Genomic DNA, 22,439 nt, shown 5'->3' with positions numbered 1-22,439 from the left:
AAAGATATACTGACATCATTTTGAGTATAAAACCTAGAAGCAGAAACTTATTATATGTTCGCAATATAGATGATCGTTTGGTGACAGTTTTAAAATTTGGCTATGGAACATCATTTAGCTTACCATTCTGGAGAGGGCCAAATGGCCTTTGTGGCTGGCTGCAACTGTGCTTTTCTGCATAGAGAAGCAATATGATTTGTGAATTCAGAAGTTAGGATGTAAGTGTACAGTCCAGCCATGGTATCTGCTTGTAGATTTTATCAGCACTGTGCTCCATGTATCTTCATTCCTAAGTAACCAGTGATAAGTCCCCAGCAAGGCAGGTATGTGAATTAGTGAGGATTCATGCTTAGATATGATTATCTGTCTTTTCAAACAGCATTGTGTCCAAGAAAAAAATCATGGAAAATAAAACAATAAATGGGCCTGAGCATCATGAGGCTTGATCCTTAGGGTCATGTAGTTGATGTGGATGTCTCTCCCTGTTGTGCTGCAAATGAAGATCTTTAGTTCTGTTCACCTGTGTCATTCAAGCTCACAGATTCATTTCCTATTTGCAAATGGAAATATTATGTCCTGCATCACAGAATGAAGTCTTTTGAAATATTATGATTATCCAAAGATGCCTTAGAAATGGATCTAAATAGGCAAGACAATGGGTTCTTTCACTAGTTCGTGTTTATGTTGGTGTTTTTCACTGTAATGTGGATGTCCTGGTTTGAATAAGAATGTCCCCCGTGGGTTCATATATTTGAATATTTGGTCATCCAGGAGTGGCACTACTTGAGAGGGATTAGGAGGTGTGGCTTTAATGGAGGATGTGTGTCCCTGGGGTTGGACTTTGGGGCTTCAGAGGCCCAAACTAGAGCCAATGGCTCTGTCTTTTTCTACTGTGTATGGATCCAGATGTAGAACTCTCGGCTGCTTCACCAGCACCATGTCTGCTTGCACCTTGCCAGGCTCCCCACCTTGGTAACAATGGGCTAAACTTTTGACACTGTAAGCAAACCACAATTAAATGCTGAGTTGCTACGGTCATCGTGTCTCTTCACAGCACAGAATGCTACAACAGCGGCTTACTCATATTACCGTATTCAGCCACATGGACTGTCAAAGTTGTAGTCTTCTGGAGTAACGTGATCACAGGCAAAGGAGAGAATAGTTCACTTACCCTCTATTGTCATGGATATCTCGGTAGAACCCCAGTTCTAGCTCGAGACTTAATATTATTACATATTCGTCTAACCTCTCTCTTTCATGTGAGCATGTGGGCGTGCGTGTGTGTACATGCACATGGTATCAGATTTAACTTGTTCAACATAGTTTTACTTTGTATGTGTCCATGTTGTTGTACAGATGAGATAATTTCCTCTTGATGCTAGTCATTTTCATTGTATTCGTTACCTAAGGTGTGTTCATATTCAAGTCTATCTGCGTTGTTTCCAGGATTAAACTGACTCGAACCTTCTTGTGCATACGCTTTATAATTTCTTTTTTCACTGCTGCTGGGTAAATATGTAGGAAAGTTGTTAGAATAGGAGGGTAGATGGATTTTTATTTATTTATTTTAGAAACCTGCTGAACAGCTATACTGAGTGATTCTATCCTTTTATACTCTTACCTGCCATTAATGCACAGGAATTTCATATTCTCATCAACACTGAGCGTTCAGAATGTTTTATATTTAGCAATTTTAGGAAGGTGAGATGCTATCCAATTGAAGTTTTGATTTCTTTTTTTATGATGTAGAGTACTATGTTTTATATGTATTTAAGTTTAGTTTTTAAAACTGTTCAAATTTTCCACTACCTTTGATTGTCACACTTTTTAAATTTCTGTTTTATAGAATTTCCCTATGTATTTTAAAGTTGTTAATAGTATAATATGTACTAATTTTCTAAATTTTGACTTCTTGATACATTTTCTTAATGATGTCTTCAGATCTATTAGTTAACAATTATATTATCATTTTTAACAGTTTTAGTAGCTGAGATTTGCAAAGGCCTCTTGTTTTTGTTTTTCTGCAGCTTTGCGGATTTACAATTTGATTTTTGGATCTACAGCCTATCTTAAAATCTCAAAACTGTGTAACTTTTTAAACGACGTGAGATAGATTGTGTCCTTCGTGAGTTATTTTCGTTATGGCGTATGGTGTGATAAAGCAATAAATGTATGTAAATGTCACAATCCAATTGTGGTATTTAACTTTTCTGTCTTCTAAAACTTGTTTTAAGCTTTTGAGTAGCATGCTGTAATCACATATATTGAGTTCAGAATAACATTTGTGTGTGTGTGTGTACTGCTCACCTATCCATCAGGGTGATTGATTAGTGTCATTATCACTTTACATTGGCAAGTGCAGACTCTCTTTTAGCTACTCATAGAGTACAAGAGAGTCACAGGGAATAGGTCACAGGGAACTGTAGCCACCTCATTGTGCTGTGGAACCCTGAAGGTTATTCAGTCTGCATCTGGGTTCTTGTAGTCCCACCATCCCTTTACCCTACTCACTCTCAGCATCTGTCAGAACACAGTCATTTTGTGTAGGATGCACGGTGAACAATGCCCTTGGGGCATTGCGGGACAGACTCCAGGAAAAAGTCGGAGGGCCTTTTACCTCAAGTACATTATGTTCCCTGGGTTGTTCTTGGATGTGGTTTTGTACTTTCTGCAACACTCATCCCCATTCAGTTCGTTAGACATTTTCCTTCTTGTTGCAAGTCAGAACATAGCTATAGAACCCAGTCGGGAGAAAGGATACGTTGAGTTCTGTCCTCATTGTGCCCTGAATCTGGATATGGCCTTCTGAATTCCAACAGCTTTCCTTATATCATTGCTTTCTTTGTTACATTCATGTATTACAGTACACTAAAACTAAAGTAAAGTTGCTATAGCATTAGACTGTACTCTGCCCCATTCTTTATGGTTTTAAATTCCAGGTCTTACAGGTAGATCTGCATAGGTCAACAGAAGATTGGTACCATCTATGCGAGACAATGAACCATATTTGTCACTCTGTATCAACTTATTTCGTTTAGCATAACAGCATCCATTTTCTTTCATTTTCTCTGCAAATAAAAGAATACTAGTTGTTTAATGGCAAAATAGCATTGCATTGTGTACAGCTTCCATATCTTTTCTCATTCATCCAATAACAGAAATAAATATTGCCCCAACATCTTAGCTGCTCCAGTTAGTGTGACTATAACCATGTGACCAAGTCACATGCTTAGATACATTTTTGAGACTATATGTCCCAAAGTGAGAGAGCTACTTCAAATAACAGTCCTAAGTGTGCTTTCTCAGAAACCTCCACATTATCCCCCACAGTGGCTGTGCTGTTCCACGGTGTCAACATGAAACTTTCTTTCATATACACACTTGCCAGTACCACTTGTATTTTTGTCTTTGTTAGTAGACATCCTAACTGCGGTGAGACAGTATGTCATCGTGTCTCTCATTTTCAATTTCTGGTGTCTAAGGAAATTGAGCACATTGTTGTAAAAGTATAGTTTTATGAATTTGGGTTTATATGGATTTTGATTTTTATGTTTTCTGTCAATTTCAATTGGATTATTTCAGTGACCAAGCTTCCCATATATTCTGGATATTAACACTTTGCAAAATTAATAGTTTGGAAAATAATTGCCATTTTATAGGCTATTTCTTTGTTTTCTTGGTTATTCCTCTTATATAAAAGCTTCTTACCTTAAAATAGATTCTCTTTCTTTTTGCTATTGGCTTTGTGCTTTGGGAATCTTATATAAAATAATGACTGTATATGCACCCATCTAAGGAATTTTTCCTATTTTCTTTTAATATTTTCACATTTTTTTCTAATATTGTCTTATGTTTACGTATTTGATTCATCTTTTGTTGCGTTTTACATCTGGAGAGAGGTAGTGTCTCATATTATTTACTAGAAGAATCACTTTTCCTTCATACTGAACTAACTTGTTGTCTTGTGGAAAATCAATTTTCAACAGCTTAAGAACTCTGCTTTCCAACAACAACCATGTATGTCTATAACCTAGAACCTCTGCTCAGATGTAGCCTGTGGTAGCTCAGTAACCAATTGGTTACCCTAGTAAGGGAAACAGGGACTATTTCTGACAGGAACTCAATGGCAGGCTCTTTGACCTCCCCACCCCATAGAGGAGGACTTTGCAGCCAGTCCTGAACATACCTGATAAAACAATGTCAGATGAAAGGGGAGGAGGTCCTCCCCAAGCAGTGGACTTGGAAAGGGGCAGGGAGGAGATGGGGGAGAGAGGGTGGGATTGGAAGGGAATGAGGAAGCAGGTTATAGCTGGGATACAGAGTTAATAAAATGTAACTAATAATATAAAATTTTTAAAAGAGAAAAAAAAAGAAAATACAGAAAAAAACCCTCTTCTTTGTCCAGCTCATTTTTTATAGTCTCTACTACAGTTACAGTGAATTGTAGAGAATTAGAGATATCCTAAAGTAAAATAATATTCTTAAATTATGTTGGCTTTTTTCTTTTTAATTTTTGGCTATTCCAAAGACTAGTCCAAATATTTTCTATTTGTGGAGAACTTTTAGAAAGAGCAAGTTGGTTTAATTCAAAGAAAACTTACTAGAATCTTGTTGTGGTTATGTTGAATCTATAGATCAGTTTGGAGAAATTCAGCTTCTCAACAGAATAGAGATTTACAATCTACAAATATTGTGATGTTCAATTTGACACAAGCCAAATCATCAGGAAAGAGTGTCTCCATGAGAGACTATTTGGATCAGATTGGCCTGTGGTCTGCCTTTAGGGAATTGCTTTGATTTCCTTAATTGAGATGGGAAAACTCAGCCTGACAATGGGGAGAAACAGTATCAGGTTTGGGGTTTTGTATTATTTAAGGGGAGAGCAAAGCACTATGTATAAACTTATTTCTGTCTGTTCTTGACTGTGGGTGTGATGCTACCAGCTGCTTTAATTTCCTGTTGTTGTGAGTTTCCTACAGTGGACTGTTACGTGGAAATGGGAGCTAAAACAAACCCTTTCTCCCTTAAGTTGCTTTTACTCTGGGTATTTTATTGCAGCAACAGAGATAAAACTAGGACAACTATCTTTGATTTTTTTCCCCTCAAAAATGCTGCAGTTCTAGAAATGTTTAAAATCTTTTCAAAAATATATTCCTATATTTTATATTGTCAATGTTATTTTAAATTTTAACTTTTATATTTTTGTTGATAATGTGTAGAAAGGGATACAGATATAGAGTATGTGATATATAGGAAATATTAAAATATACTCAAAAGATAATTTTTCCATTTATTATGACTTACCTATAGATTTCTCATATATGCCCTTTGTCAGATTGAAAATGTATTCAGTTATATTGTGTTGATAATCTTTATCATGGATGAATTTTGAATTTTGCTAAATTTACTTTCTGTATCCTTTTTTAGACACATATTCTTCTGGTAATATGGAAAATTAAATAAATTGATAGTCTAATATTAAGTTAACTTTACATTCCTGAGATAAACTTGTAACCATGTTTTTAAAAATGTTTTAAATATTCCTAAATGTAATTTTCTTGTTTAATTAAATATTTTTAGATTATTACTGTTATTGGGCTAAATTTTATTTTGTAACTTATGTTAGATTTTTATGACAGATATACAGTAGATAGCTAAAGTGAGTTTCCCTCCTTCTGTAAAAATGTATGTAAGGTTGCTCTTACTTCTTCCTTGAATGTAATCAAAATCACTAATGAAATCTTCTGAGTCTTCACTCTTTTCTGTGACAATGTTTTATTTTTTGGTTATGAATTTAATTCCTACACTAGTTGTGGACCCCTTTTCAAAATTTTTATTTTCTACATTTTGTTGTTTCAGCTTCAAGCAGTTATAGTTTGCATTGTATTCACACAAATAATGTCAATTGTTGGAGTTATTTCATAAAATGGTCATAAGTGATTCTGTATTATATCTTTAATTTATGATTTGTATTGGTGACATTCCTTTTTAAACACCCACTCTGTGCTCTTCATAGCACCATCGATTTTCCTGCTCCCTTCCACCAGCTCTAAAATAGGTGCATTTGAAGTTCTTGTCCACATACTGCTTATTTAAGTAGTTACTGGTTTCTAGCTACCATTTCCCTAAAGAGGGTCTTCAGCCTACAGTAGACCCAGAAACACTCAGCATCTTAGAACTTCAGAGACACACAAATACAACTGTTTTGTGCCTCAGTTCCATTGCTGTGTTGGTGTCCTCTGCTCAGGGAGGGAAGAGTGTCAGCTGGATGGCAGGTATTCTAGCGGCCTCACGCAGGATGAGAGTTCTTTGTGTCAGACTAGGAGCTTCTGAAGTAATGGGCTATTAAATTCCTCTCCCTTTCCTTATGCCTTGACCATGTGCTCCAATTTAGTTATGCTTCAGATTATTCCCGCATTTATGATACTTGATAAAGGATAGATTCATCTGTGACAATGAAATATTGTTGGACTGATGACAGCTGCTGAAGGGTTGAATGAGTGGATATGTTCCTCTTTTCCATTACATGAACTCCTTATATTCTGAAAAAGCAAAGCATTCTATCCCTATAATATTTTTGCTCTAAGAGAAAATTCTAATATTTTTCTCATACCGGGAAGATGCTTATAACCTGAACAAAGGCTACAGGTAGATATATGAGTAGTATATGTTTTCTTTACTTTTTCTGAGAAATATCTTTATTAATAACAGTTACATTTAATAACATTTATCAATTTCTATTAAAATGGAAATATTTTACTTAGATTTTACTTCTCTTTTTAAGAACATGATTGAAACCTGATTATCCTAATACCAGATATGTTAAAGAATAATGTAAAAAGGAAAATGTCACAGACTGAGGAGAAGACTTAGTTGGTAAAGAGCTTGCTATACTAATGTGAGGACCTGAGGTGCATCCCTTGGACCCATGAACAAAGCAGGCACAGTGACATTGGCTTAGAAATAACACTGGGGAGTCAGAGACAGGAGGACCCATCCCTGAAGCTGGCTGGCCAACAAGTCTAGTAAAATTGCTGAGTTTCTGTCCCCCAAAGATGTTGGTTGGTAATGGAAGAACACAGCTGATGCTGTCCTCTGGCCTTCATAGGCATGCACACCCAATTTCATGCATGCTCAAGCACACGCACATGCACACCCACAAACACACACCCCCACACACACACACACACTAAATAAAGTATCACAGAACAGTGAATTCTTTAGTTGGGGGAGAAAGAAATTTGGTCCCTTACCCGCTGAGCAGTATCTCAGCACATCACAGCATTTTTTTTTTATTTCTTATTTTTTGTTGTTGTTTTTCCCACCTGGAGGCCAGAGACCTCTAATTAGTTTTTACCCAATGTGCAAGTGTTCTAAACTTTTTTCTCAGCTCCAGCTAGTCACGTATATCCTACTTACCAACCCTGGCTATCTGTCTTTACAGAACCCAACTAGAACCTACCTCCAGCTTCCAAAAGTTTTCTTGTACTAGCTCACCCTCCCTGCCTGTCTCTCTGTCCTTGCTGTCTGTCATACAGACAGTGGGGCATCTGTTCATGCATTGCTCATATTTTGTCCTTGCATGTTTGGTTGAGAGCACGTCTATTGCTGTCCTTTCCTAACCAGTACTTTGCTAGTTATGTGAAATAATCATGGATGGAAATAAATTTTTGTATTTTTTTTTAAATCCAACTGATAGTAAGGGAAAAGATTTATTATCAATGGATCCAGAAAACAACTGTTCTCTTCTTGCCAAGGTTACTCATCCATCTTATAGATACAAATGGGTCTCAGAGGTTGAGACAAGGAGCTAGGTCCATCTTTGAGACCAAACCTCACTCCCCCCTACTGTACAGCCAGGTTTCAGCAGACTGTGAGGAACGTAGTCTTATCTCAGTACACAGAGATTTACTCATGTAATTCACTGACAAGTGAGAAGAGAATGCATGGCTGAGAATGAAAGAAAAGATTTACACCGCAGCAGGTGCTGCCATGGACACCCTGGCCACAGAACCCCCCTCAGGGAAAACAGCATGGAGTGCAGAGAGAAAAGAAGTCACGGCTTTCCAAAGATAGAAATGATGCAGTCCTAGAGGATGCAGAGATCTTCCTGTTATTCCCGCATTTGTCCTCAGCAAGATGTTCACTTTTCCTCACACCGTGTTCTCCCGTGGGGAAAGCGTAATTCTCATCACCAGCATTTGCTGCTATTATTATCTTTTTTGTCCTCTGCAGAAGGCCATTTCTGAATACATGTTTAAAGATGACTTTCTGTGGAGCGGGGTAATTGCTCGCAGGAGGAATGCCTTCTTTACCAAGTCCTGTAACCCTCTCTTGGTTCTGAGTGTCTTTTTTTTTTTTTAATTTTTCATAGTCTGTCCATTTAAATTTAGCAGTTAAGCATTTAACATTTACAGGCATCATCACCAGCAGGCTTTACGAGAGAGATTGGATGGAACTAATGGTTATTGGGAAACAAAGGAAGCCCTCTGTATCCGATGCTAGCAGTGGATTCTACTGTGATGTTGTCAATGGATTGTTTTACTATTATGACACATTATTGGGCCACACAATGCTGCCTCCTTTACATGTGCATCTTTTTTAATTGTGTGAGCCTCAGTGTCTGCATCTCTAGAATGGAAATAATGCTTCTCTGGGCCCCGATGATGCCGTGAGCATATAAATAACTTGGGCAGTTTTCTCTCATCACCCGATTCTAAACAGTCTCAATTTCAGCTTAATCTTAAACTTGATATCACCAAGGACTTTGGATTCTACTTTTTTTTTTTCATTATATAAAAACCAACAGCTTAACCACTGTGAAGTCTCAAGAAGTTTTACCACCTGCAACCAAGAAACACTGTCCTCTCATTAGTGGTTGCTGCTGAAAAGCCACCTGGAGAAAAGTGAGAACACTGTCCCTGTGAAAGACAAAGGCCATCTGAAATGCAAAAGCCACTTACAGTTTTTCTTGACAGCTCAACTTTACCTTGAAAATGTGGACCATTTTAAAGTGAAAACATTCCTAAAATGTTTAAGGTTGATAGGAAAAAAAAAATAAGAGTTTCCTACTATGAGTGAGATCTAAGTCCAGTAACACAGGATGGCAGATGTTGTAGCTGCAGAAAATCTTCTTTGTCAAAAGACAATAACATGAATTAAAATGAAAATTTTTTATTTGTATTTCTAAAGAAAGGATGTTGGCTGTAGGTTTCTACCACGTGAACCAAAATCACTAAGAGATGGCAAAAGTGTACTTATTTCCATGATCCTTCTTCCTAAGGCTATGACTTTCTTCTATGTAAACATGTCTATACACTGGATTTCTTTTTAAATCTGCATGTCCTCTCTGGCCATATTGGAGAACGTGCTTACTGCACTGTTTCATTAAACTGCTCTGTTATCAGGTAATTGTTTAAACATAAAGCCATAGCACTATCAAAAGGAAAGGTGAACTAATGGCATTTGCAAATGTCAGGGATTATCTTAACACTTTTATTATAGTTTATAAAAAGTAGGTTCAGGGCATTTCATGGCAATTATTTCTAGAGAAATTGGTTATTTAAATAAATTGCTAATTATCTGAAGATGACAGTATTGAAAAATGCTACTAATGAGTTGTTTAATAAGTGTAGCTTGTGGTGGCCACCTACAGGTGGAAAATAGAACACACGGGAGGCGCCTAGTAGCTGCTATGCTTCCTCTTGTGACAGCTGTAAAGACCTTGAGCCCCTCACACTAAGGGTTCCACACTGTAAAGAGTTTCCAAGATACTCATCACTGGTGGCTTTTGTTTAAAGTCAGTTTTCACTTGTATTTTATTATTTCCTTTTTCCTGTTGTTCTTTGATATAATTATTACTGTTTTTAGCTGCTAGGTTTCAATATAGCATCCCAACTGAGACTCTTCTCAGGTGAAAGAGAATGGTATTCATAATCACATCAGACAATTATGAATCAGCATAGGTATAATAAACAGGTACTCTCCTGGGAAAACTGAGACATATGGTCACTCTCATAGCAATTATGAACCGTGCTCGCTCTAATTTGATTCCTATTCAACAATTAATTCATTGTTAATATTCTTGGTTTATCATACCTGGGTAATACATCTTTATTAGCTATAAAAATTAACTCATCCTTCGGTAACTTAATTTACATTTGGACAGTTAAAAAGAAGAGGAAATATAATGTGGTGCTTAATAACAGAGTAGAGGAAGAGTCTGGTGTACATGCTACAATGGTGTACATATTGCATCCACACTTTCTAAAAAGAGACCTTGAACGTGTGATAATTATTCACATTCAGTGCCATTTTGCATATTTGTAAAAATAAAGGCAAAAATACCTACCTTTAGTGATGTTACCGGGATAATAGCCACAATGATCAAAGAAAAATAATTGCCAAACATAAAGTGTTCAAAATGGAGTCTCCACATTCCGTTTGCTTGCCATAAGGACTCCATGTGAGCGCCAGCTCTTGGCTTTCTAAGTTGACCTCATCACTGGTGTCTGTTGGAACTCTACAGAGCATGTGAAACCACCATGTCTAAGTTCACAGCCTCTGCAGGGTTTGAATTGGGACACACCTTATGTTTTCCACAGTACAGAAATTCTTCCATTCCATCTCTCTAGTTCCATCTCTCTAGTTCCATCACTTGTCCATCAAGAGATGGACAAGTTCAAACAAAGCCAAATTGATCCCTAAAGTCACAGCTGGTTAAAGATAAGAGTAGGAGAACCAATAGTGCATGTTGATCCAATAGCATTGATGAAAATGAAAAAAAAAATCAACAAAAACACAATTTGCCTTTCTTCTTTTCATTTTCTAAAAGTTCGTTTTTGTTTTTTTAATTCTTAAAAAAAAATATTCACCTATATCAGCAGTTCTCAACCTGTGTGTCTCGACCCGTTTGCACCCCATATCAAATATTCTGCATATCAGGTATTCATAGTGCACAACAGTCTCCATCCTCCAAGTCCTATGTTCTTTCTACTACTCTCCCATGATGTCCCCTGAGCCTTGGAGATGGAGGGTGATACAGATCTCCCATCTGTGGCTGAGTACATTGTTTTTCATCAGTGTAGAGGGACAGGGAGGAGAGAAAAAAAAGCATTTTCATTTTATTCACTCAGTTTCAAACCTCTTAAAATAGTAGACGAGAAACAGAGCATGTTTCTCTGAATATACAAAGGACAGACACACTGATCAGCCCACACATTTAAACTCCCTAACACAGGTTTTGATAATATTTATTATTACACAGAAAATAGGGACTTTATAAATAAGGTAATTTTTCAAAGCAGGAGTAGACTATAAATATCTTCTTGTCTAAAGTATAAAGTAATATATGCATGGGTAGTGAAGACTAAAAGTCACTTTTCAATCCTGTCTCTATTAGACTCATCCTATTTCACATGGAACTAGTCCAACAGTTTAAAACATAACATTTTTACAGTTTGACTGTGAGCCTGGCCTTTCAGAGGGGCTCACAGAGACGGAAGTGGAAACTACAGAGCCTGCATGGCTCTGCAATAGGCCCTCTCCATACATGCTTTGGTTGTTCAGCTTCCGGTTTTGTTGTTGTTGTACTGCTAAATATGGGAGTAGGGGTGTCTCCGACTCTCTCGTCTGCTCTTGGGACCCTTTTCCTCCTATTGGACTGCTGAGACTTTGTGCCTAGTCTTATCATATCTTGTTATGCCATATTTGGTTGCTATCCCAGGGAGGCCTACTCTTTTCTGAAAGAAAACAGAGGAGGAGGAGATCTGAGGGAAAGGGAAGGTATGGGAGTGTTGAAGGACTGGAGGGAGGAGAAACTGTGGTTGGGATTGTATTGTTGGAGATATTGTATGAGATGTATTGTATGAGAATAAATTAAAGGAAAAAAAACCCACAACATTCAACACACACACAAGCATCACTAACAGATCTTTGGCTAATATTGGAATAAAAATGTGTGTTTTCTTCTGGTGCTAGGGCTTAATTTTTACCATCACATACTTGAGATTGTTGCATGTTAGTCTGAAAGGTCTTCTAACATGGATGAAAAAAATTATTAAGTAGCACAACATCTCATGTGTGGTTAATTGTTTTTGCTCTTTTGCTAAAAACGAGAAAGAGAGACAGGGAAAATACTTCTGTGAACATTTTTGGGTATGTAACATTTTATCTGTATACGATTGTGATAGACTCCTGAAGTGGATGGAAAGATATATGTGTTTAGATTTTACAAACTACATTTGAAGTTCAAATAAATATTTACTCAGAAAAATTCACATTTAAATGGAGACTCAAGGTATTAATATTCATAATTTTGTGGGTTATGAACTGGAATGGATTCCCCAAGGCTTCCCAATCGACCCCATTAGTATTAAGTGGTTATCGCCATAATTTTACAGATGAATATATTCTTTATGCTGAGCTTTCTTTGGCATTGACAATAATATTAGCTTCTACAAGCCAAGCCAAGCAATGTGTTTTTCATGAACTGTATCACTTAAGACACCTTAACTTGCTGTAATATTTCTGGAATATTTCATTTTGCTTCCAGACAGGGAAGGCTTATATTTAATGAAGCTAAGGAACTTGTTCAAAGTCAGGATTCTAAATTTAAAAACTTAGCTCAGATTAAGTGGGTTTGAATTCAGCACTGCCCTCAGTATCCCATAATCCTGATTCTAGTACACTTAGAGACTACCTAAAAATGGCCTTCTTCATTGCCCTCTTAGCAATTAATTCTCAATAATCATGGGAACATGGGTACTTTCATATTACAAAGATTTGATTTTTCCCTCCAAGTTCATCCTTTTGAAAATATCAGATCTGATATTCAGCATACACTTCTATTTGCATGACAGTTACAATCTTCACATTGTTGTAAGGGTAAAGTGATCAGGAATTAGGATGGTGGAAATTCTGGAATTTGGCAGAATGAATGCACCAGACTCTTCTACCAATGGCAGCTAATACACTCTGAAAAAAAATGTAGGGGGGGGGTTGGTGAATATTATTAATTATATTGCTTCAAATAAAATGCCTGGCACATTTTGGTAGAGTTGTTCAATATTAATTGACTGGGTATACTGAATATTCTAAGAAGCAGATAAACATAGCTACAAAGGTATTAAGGGATTCAGAAATATATTTTTAATAGCAACAAAATCAAAACACTTTAATAAGAAAATATACATCGTGTGGAAATATAAACCTAAAATAACACCAATTATTTTGTATGCTTTTGATTCTCCCAGTTTCTCTCCTTTGATTTTGATTTCACATCTCTGCATATAACCCCAATCCTTTTAGTGCATTGGTTTCTGGTTGAATTATGCTTATTTTCCCAGAGGATCTTAATCCATGTGTAAAGATGTATTTTTAAATAGTTGTGCTGCACATATTTATCAGTATATTAGCTTCATTAACATTTTAAACTTGTTTTCATGATGCATAAATTTGCTGCTACTTGATTTAAGTGGTTTTTTTTTTTCTAAAAATCAATCTTTCAACTCTGAAATCTTTGAAATTTTTGATTTGCTTATATATTTTTTCCTTCTGGGTGCTGTTAAAACTATTATCAAATAGATAGTCCAAGTTCGATTTCTAATGAATTTGTTACCCGTTTAATTCATTACATTTTAATTAATATACCCAAATTAAAGCTGCATTTTTCTTTTGTATATGCAGTGAACACAAGCAAGTGTGACAACCCGGCTTCTGTTTCATTGCCAGCTTGAGCTATTATCAGGGAGTGTATGTGGACTTCTGTCAATTAATTGTGTAATCGTAGCTGTCCTAGGAGTCAAATGATTAGGGGGAAAAGCAAACAGAATTAAACCCAATTATTCAAAATTCCAGTTATCCAAAATTAGCATACATTCCACACTATCTTGCCCATTAAAAACCCCCTTTTTCCTTCAATGAATCAGTCATGCGAAATAAATCTCTCCTCCCTTTTCACCAGCAAAACTTTATTTCTAACATCATTAAAACCTTTTTATATTGGTTTAGTGCCTGAGTCTTTTTCATTATAAAAAGAATTCTTAACATCCTGATGTGGGAATCTGAGGTTTTCTTATTTTTAAAGTTAAGGCAATCTGATCGACATTGTAATGCTGGTAAATACCAATTGTTAAAGATGCTACCCAGCAGGGTATCAAAGCAGATGCTGACACACATAGCAAACTTTGGGCAGAGTGCAGAGAATCTTATGAAAGAAGGGGGAGATAGAAAGACCTGGAAGGGACAGGAGCTCCACAAGGTGAGCAAAAGAACCAAGAAATCTGGACCCAGGGGTCTCTACTGAGACTCATACTCCAACTAAGGACCATTCATGGAGATAACTTAGAACCCCTGCTCAGACGTAGCCCATGGCGGCTCAGTATCCAAGTGGGTGTCCTAGTAAGTGGAACAGGGACTGTCTCTGACATGGGCTCAGTGTCCGGCTCTTTGATCACCTCCCCCTGAAGGGGAACACAGCCTTACCAGGCCACAGAGGAAGACAATGCAGCCAGTCCTGATGAGACCTGATAGGCTAGGGTCAGGTAGAAGGGGAGGAGGACCTCCCCTATCAGTGGACTTGGAGAGGGACATGGGAGGAGATGAGGAAGGGAGAGTCGGTTGGGGAGGGAATGAGGGAGAGAGCTACAGCTGGGAGACAAAGTGAATAAACTGTATTTAATTAATAAATAAATAAAATTTTAAAAAGGGTAGAAGACATTTCTGGTCTTCTCAGGATCAGAGAGTATAAAGGTCTATCCATCAGGGTTGGCTTCATGCTTTTGACTTCATAAAAATCTGTTTCATTGCATCACAAAATGCAGAAGAACAGCATAGAAGACATCATGAAAGTGAACTAAGTAGATGCTCCCTCCAGAATCAATGGTCCTCTAGAGACATACAAATTATGTTCTCAAGCATCACTTTTTAGCATATGCCTTGAAATATACTAAATCCACCCACAAAACAATTCCATGGCAATATTACAATTTCATGCCAAAACTGAAGTTCAGCAAGATAAAGGAATCTTCACAACATTACACAGGCTGAAAGCAGCACAGTTTGTGCTTAAACCTCACTGGTTGGCCCCGTTGTCTGATTGATGTTTTAGACTATAATTAATTCTCAATTAATTTATTTGTAAAATTCATATTAATAAAATATATGATAATCGAACAATCATGATTTTGTTTTCTAACGACACACTGTTTATGGTAGAACTTATATACTTTGAAATAATCTCCTAAAATAAAAAGGCTCTATTTTGAGTATCATGAGGATTAAAGTAGGATTTTAAATTGGGGTGAAAAAGAGACATATATAAAACTTGAAAATAGTTTTGTGGATAGACTGATGAAAAAAAAGAATACTAAATAAGAACCCTAAGTTTTAATGTATTCTTATATGCATACAAGACATAGTACTACAGCAAATAGTATTACTGCATTCCAGAAGATACCATAAAAAATGATTTTTTCAAAAGAAATGACATTTATTGATATAATTCAAAATCTCTCAATTATGGAAGTGTTTTTTCTAAAACATAGCCATTCTGGAAATGCTCTGTAATATTTATCAAAGATCTGTAACTTCAACGCACTGCTTGCATTTAAGCTTATGACTACATGAAGGCCTGAATCTATTTATTATATAGGAATCACAGTTCAATCTAGGGAATCAGCAACTCCAGGAGGCCTCCTTTGTGCAAACCAGAAAACTTGTTCAAATGCTTTGTTTCAGTCCTTTTTTTAAAAAAAAGATTCATGTATTTATTATTTATACAGTATATACTATTCGGCCTACATGTATGCCTATAAGCCAGAAAGAGGGCACCAGATCTCAGTATAGATGGTTGTGAACCACCATGTGGTTTCTGGGAATTGAACTCAGGACCTTTGAAAGAACCTCAAGTGCTCTTAACCTCTGAGCCATCTCTCCAGCCCCTCAGTCCTTTCTTTTTTATCTTCCCTCTTTTCTTTTTTCCCTTCCCTCTCTCACTCTTTTCTTTCTTCCCTCCATCCTTCATTTTTTGAGTTTTCAGTTTGTTTCAAGATTCAGTGACCTAGAATGACTTGAGCTTTATTGGACAATTCCACAGAGTTGAATCAGAAATGGCTTGATATAACCAGATTTCCCATCAGGTTCCTCTGTCCAGTTCTCTCTGTAGAGGACTTAATTTAAATTTTATGTCACCTGCTAGTTGATCTAAGTAGAAAGGATTTCTTTTCTTTTCTTTCTTTTCTTTTCTTTCTTTTTTTTTTTTTTTTTACTTAAACCTAGTTGTTTTCATCAAGGATGGAGTCTGTCTCCACATCTTTCAAGCTGTAACTTCTTCCTCCCTACTTTTTCTTCTATAGACAGTAATCATAACAGTGGCAATGTTTTAAAAATCACTATGTTAGCAATTGTGATTCTGGAAGTTTCTGTTCACTTTAATTGGCAGTTTGATACTTGTAATTACGTTTTATATGGATACATGAACAATGTGTACACTGACTTTTAATTTTTATCTTGAATCTCTCATCTCTTCACCTTTCTCATCTTGAAACTGTAAGGAAACTTTTGCCTTACATTTTAGCACAGTCATTTTTCTATGCCTCTCATCATCTTCCTGATAACTTTCCTGGTGGATAAAAGTAATTTATAAATCCTATATTCCATAAAAATGCTGAGAACAGATAGATACAGATAGATTACATGTATATTGTATCAGTTATTTTTAATCAAATGGAGTTTATAAAAACATAAATAAAAGCTGACTTCATTCTTGCTCAACAACAGGAAGATCTGTGCTTTCACCTTTGGTTCACATTTCCACGGAGAACATAATTCCTCTTAATTTTTTTTTAAAAAGGAAAAGATTCCTTTATTAGTTTGAAAGGTTTTCATGTTCATTATGCACATTAGAAAAGTTTTAGGAACGGAAGAAAAACATGAAATAGAAAATGTCGTATTGACCTAATTGAACATCTTCAAATGCCAATGAGAATTTGCTGGTGTTTTTAACACCCGTGTAAGAATGTTGCCCTTTAAATGTAACTGGTTAAATTTTCAAAGCTGTGTCCTGGGATTTTGCCATTTGATGTCCATTAATATCAATTGGAATATGCGGACAAATCCCTGTATACCACTTTGAGATTTTACCCCTTAGTGTTAATGATAGTCTTCTAACCGTGAAGTGAGAAATAAATTATTTATCTGCTTAGTTCAAAATTTTTTTTTAGTCTCTAGAGTAAACTAAATAAGGGGAGAAGAAGAATACCAATATTTCTTTATTAGTTCAAAGTAACATGTATATCAAGAAACCATTGGCTTAGTATGTATTGAACGGTCTGTTATGTTATGCAGTTAGCTTTGTCTATTTGAATATTTATAATGTGGATTTCCTTTTAGTCATATTCGTAGTTAGATTTATTTTTATTATATCCATGGAATATAGTATTTTGTGCAATAGTTTACCTGATATATTATTCTTCTTTGGTTAAAATATAAAGACAAAAAGGAAGCACTGATAAATATTTTGGCATAGAAATAAAATCCTGATGTCAATTTCTGTTTTGTCTAACTCAATATGCTGTGTTCGAGATAACCTGTTGTGGAGTCCTGAAGTATCAGGATAGAATGACTTCTAAGCTGTTTTTAGGTTAACAGAGAAACAAACAGGCACTCCCATAGACCCATTTAGTGATAACAAGGAAGCATCCATTATGCATACATTTAGCTTAATATGAAATTGATATGAACATCACAAGTAGAAAACCACTTCTTTGTAAGAGCACTTATCACAAAGAGCAGTTTTCAGTTCACAGCAAAACTGAAAGGAAGGAGCAAAGATTCCTCATGTACCAGCAGCCCACACACATGTCAGCATCCTTCCTCTGAGTTTTCTAACTGCTGAAATTGGGAATCCTACATTACTGTCATTATAACCCAAGGTTATTACACCAGGGCTCACCCTCAGTGCTTTCTGTTCTATGAGCTTGGCTTAATATGTAACAACACGCAGCTGCCATTATAATATCTCTCATTAGTGTCACTCTCCTAAAATTCTTCTGGCTCTGCTTTCTCTACTACCCCTGCCTACCCTCCCCTTTCCCAACCGCTGATATTTTTACAGTCTCCATGGTTTTGGCTTTTCCAGGCAGTTGTTGTTGTCATCATTGTATAGGATGTAGCTTGCTCAGATGAAAAGCTGCTAGTTGCAAGGAACATTCTATGTGCTTCCTAAAATACCCCTCCACACACACCCCACACCAAACACTCTAAGTTTATATTGATCAGGCAGCTGCATCTCTGTGTTGTTTAGTGGACTCTGATTTCAGACAAAGTCAAATTCTTTCATAATTAGAACTACCTTTAATTCAGAAAATGCTTTGCATCATTAAATCGAGTTATCACAAGGTATAACAGATTATCTTCCTCAGTTATGAAACTACTAATTCACTCTGGGATGTAGCTGAAGCTCTAAAGAAGCTTAAGTACAATATATTCATGTTTACAACCACTACAATGTGTTCTGTACATTATGTGGTTTTTTATGTCTGTTAGGTTAGGGACTAATATACAGGTAATGCTTGACTAGTGTGTGTGTGTGTCTGTGTGTGTGTGTCTGTCTGTCTGTCTATGGATATGGATATAGAGATGTGTATTCTAATTACAGGAATCGAGTTAGTTCTCTTTAATTTTATTTGAATTTTGTAGCAGGTGAGATTATATCTGGCTTACTGTGTACCTTCAAATTGTAAAATACATATACAAAGCAATATAGAGTCGCCCTGTTCTTCATTGCCTTGGTTTCATCGCCTCTGCATTCACACCAGCTTCCTATAGTTGTAGAATGATAGCAGAGTTATATGACTATTTATATACTCTATGTGATGGTTTTTCTACAAAGCTTTGTTCTCCAGCTGTATTTAAAACAGATGTTTAGATGTTCCACCCAATGTTACTTACCCATATATCAAACCATAACTTGTATGTATTTTATGTAAGAGTTCTAGGTTTTTCATATCTATTTTGTGACTTGTCTAGATTTAAAAATAGCATCAAAGTCCTTAAATCCACATTCACTGAAAATTTAAAACACTTCGAAAATAAAGAAGTTGAAATTTTGTCCAGAAAATACTGCTTTTGCTTAATGATAAATATAAAGTAACTTGTACCTATGTCAGACATTCTAACTACAAATCTTCCTTATCTTCTGCAGGAACTGCCATTAGACCTATTGCTTTGAGAGCTGTGACTGCCATTGCCCGTGCTTTGCCTGGGTTTCCTATTTTGGCCACAGGTGGGATTGACTCGGCTGAAAGTGGACTTCAGTTTCTTCATAGTGGTGCTTCAGTACTTCAGGTAAGGCTCATGTTTTTCCTTAAAAAAAAAAAAAAGTAGTTCTCCAATACAAGGTAAATGATATGACGGCCATACATGCTGTAGAAACCTCCAAAGAAAGAGGTAGCGTTTGATCAAGATGGTGGCACCCATTATTCCTCGGTTTTAAGTCTGAAAAACATCTGGACTTTACTTCCTATCCTACTAAATAGAACTTGTGGATACCTTTTCTTGCATAGTAGCCCACCTATCTGGCCAAAAACAAATGAGACCAAGTAACAGATGATACTATCCGTGGTCAGATGAGAAACAATGAAAATCTATGTAAAATGAGATCTCTGTGAGAAATGAATGAAACAGAAGATGAGGCGAACCCACAGTCTGATGAGAGTGCCTGAAGGTGTTACGGCATTCATCTCCTAACCTCATAACACACAGAGAAGCCATTGGTTTTCTGACTTTCATGTTACAAATAATAATAATAATAATAATAATAATAATAATAATAATAATAATAATTTGTTATTTAGCTTCTTATACTAAAAATCCTAGGAAAGTGTTTCCAATGCCTTCATAAAGAGATTCCGAAACATACCCACATAGACGTTATAAATTTTGCATTATTCCATCATATTTTTTCTTTTTTTCTGAGACTGGTTTTGAACTCACAATCCTTATGACTTTGAATGTTAGCTGATAAGCTAGTGTTGCCATGTCCAGCTCTCATTTTATCTATATGTTTGTTTTTAAAGTGTTGCTCAATGTAGGCCTAATAGTCTTGGGACAATATACCATCAGCATTTCTCTGAGAAGCCAGTTATATGGGTTTGAGTTCTAATTCAACTCAAAGATGAAAAAAAAATCACATGAACACTAGAGTTCAAACAGCTTGTGTTTCTCATACTATGTGCATAATTTAACATTGTTTTATGAATGATGCAAAGTTGAGTATGTAATTATGACATACCAAAATACAACTGGAGGTGGCATTCTTCTAATAAAATGGAACAGACTTATTTTGCCTTCAAGCTTCCACTGAATATACCTAGACCCCTTAAGCATAAAAGTAATATAAGCAAACTCTGAAAGATACACAGAGGAAAGCTGACAAGGAACCTCAAAACCCAAGGAACAAAACACAAGGCCCTGGCCGGTTGGTCTGTGACTCCCACTCAGAGCCTGAGGCCAGCAACCCACAAGTGCCAGGTGCATACAGAAAAACCTGCTCTTTCCAGCCAAAGAAGCAGCTCAACAAGACAGAAAACTTACAGACCTCTTTTACTCTAGCCAAACATGGTGCATCAAAAATTCTATTCCCATAGCCAGGCATGCAAAGGTCCAGTCAGGATTCCTGGAACTCCGTGCTCATCAGACACCAATGCTAACATGACAGATATGTGAGAATGAAGATTTTAAACTAGTCACGACAAAGTTACATTCACATTTCTCTGGGACAAAGGATGCACTCCACCAAGGAATTCTCACTGAAGAGTAGTGAGATATCCTTTGTCTCTCTGATGACACCAGAAAAGTCTGCTAGGGAGTCAAGACGGCCATCTCTCCCTTTGGTTATGAACCTTTTTCTTCTACCCGTGGTGAAGCCGAAGTGAAACCAAAGTGGACAACAAGGATGCAGTCCTACACATTCTATTGTGGCCAGGGCCTTTCCAGTAGAACCATAGTTGGAGCCAGATTCTCCATCCTCTCCTAGTGAGAACAAGGAGCTCTGTCCCATGAGTACCTGTGAATGTCTAGGAGAAAAACCTCTGGTTTTCTCCAACAGTACAAAGGCAGTATCCTCTCCTTCCCTTACCTCAGTGGTGTCAAATAAAAATGAAAGTGTAAAGAAGGCTGTGTCCCCTCATAGGGGATGGGATTGTAACACTCACTGTTACTGAGTGTTCACTTGACATGTGCAAAACCTCAGGTCACATCTTCAACATGTGCATGCACACACAAATTTTATCCCATCTCTGTAGCTCAGCACCATTAATCATAGAACTTGGAAGGATGAGGAAAGATCTCAGAATGAAGTCAACCCAGGCACATTCGGAAACCTTTTCTCAAAAGAAATTACAGAACAAGAATGAGAAAAAGTAGGTCAATATAGTGCTCTAAATGTTAGGGTACCAGGAAGGTAGAAGTTGGATAATAAAATACAGCTGATAGACATCAGTGCCAAGGATACATGTTTAATAATTACCTTAAAATATTTCAAATTAGCAGTGATAAAGTTGTATTAATAGCAGTTAAAAACATTCTTGGGGATCTCTTTAAGTGTTTCTCTGCCATTTTATATTCTTCTACAGATAATTCTCCGTTTAGCTCCATGCCCCATTTTTTAATTGGCTTGCTTGATTTATTGCTTTTTAACTTCTTTAGTTCTTTATATATTCTGGATATCAGCCCTCTGTCAGATATAGGGTTGGTGAAGAACCATTCCCAATCTGTAGGTAGTTGTTTTGTTCTGATGACTGTGTCCTTTGCTTTCAGTTTCATGAGGTCCCATTTATTGATTGTTGCTCTTAGAGCCTGTGCTGTTGGTGTTCTGTTCAGCAAGTTGTCTCCTGTGCTAATGAGTTCTAGGCTCCTCCCCACTTTTTCTTCTAACCAATTTAGTGTATCTGGTTTTATGTTGAGGTCATTGATCCACTTGGACTTTAGTTTTGTGCAAGGTGATAAATATGCATCTATTTTCATTTTTTTCTGTATATAGATATCCAGTTAGACCTGCACCATTTGTTGAAGATGCTGTCTTTTTTCCATTGAATGGTTTTGGCTTCTTTGTCAAAAATCAAGTATTCATAGGTGTGTGGGTTTATTTCTGGGTCTTCTATTCGGTTCTGCTTCTATGCCAATACCATGCAGATTTTTATTACTATTGCTCTGTAGTACAGCTTGAGATCAGGGATGGATATACCTCCAGATGATCAGTTGCTATACAGGATCATTTTGGAAATTCTAGAGTTTTTGTTTCTCCATATGAAGTTGAGAATTTTCTTTCAAGATATGTAAAGAATTGTGTTGGTATTTCGATGGTAATTGAATTGAATCTGTAGATTGCTTTTGGCAGGATGGCCATTTTCACTATGTTAATCCTACTGATCCATAAG

General features: G+C 36.5%; 1 protein-coding gene across 4 annotated transcripts in view; it reads left to right on the top strand.

Annotated features, from left to right (window-relative positions):
- Dpyd (dihydropyrimidine dehydrogenase) overlaps positions 1-22,439 on the top strand; it is a 925,939-nt gene that overhangs the window by 730,793 nt on the left and 172,707 nt on the right. For 3 of the 4 annotated variants that reach the window (XM_060392818.1, XM_060392817.1, XM_060392820.1), the window contains one exon: positions 19,205-19,347. The exons of the other annotated variant lie outside the window; for it this stretch is intronic. In XM_060392818.1, the coding sequence (XP_060248801.1) occupies positions 19,205-19,347 (143 nt within the window). The remainder of the gene's footprint in view (positions 1-19,204; positions 19,348-22,439) is intronic. 4 annotated transcript variants of the gene reach the window in all.

This window comes from Meriones unguiculatus, chromosome 10, assembly GCF_030254825.1.
Source record: "Meriones unguiculatus strain TT.TT164.6M chromosome 10, Bangor_MerUng_6.1, whole genome shotgun sequence".
Taxonomy (NCBI): domain Eukaryota; kingdom Metazoa; phylum Chordata; class Mammalia; order Rodentia; family Muridae; genus Meriones; species Meriones unguiculatus.
Note: the sequence above shows the minus strand (reverse complement) of the source record. Positions and strands in the feature narration are given on the sequence as shown.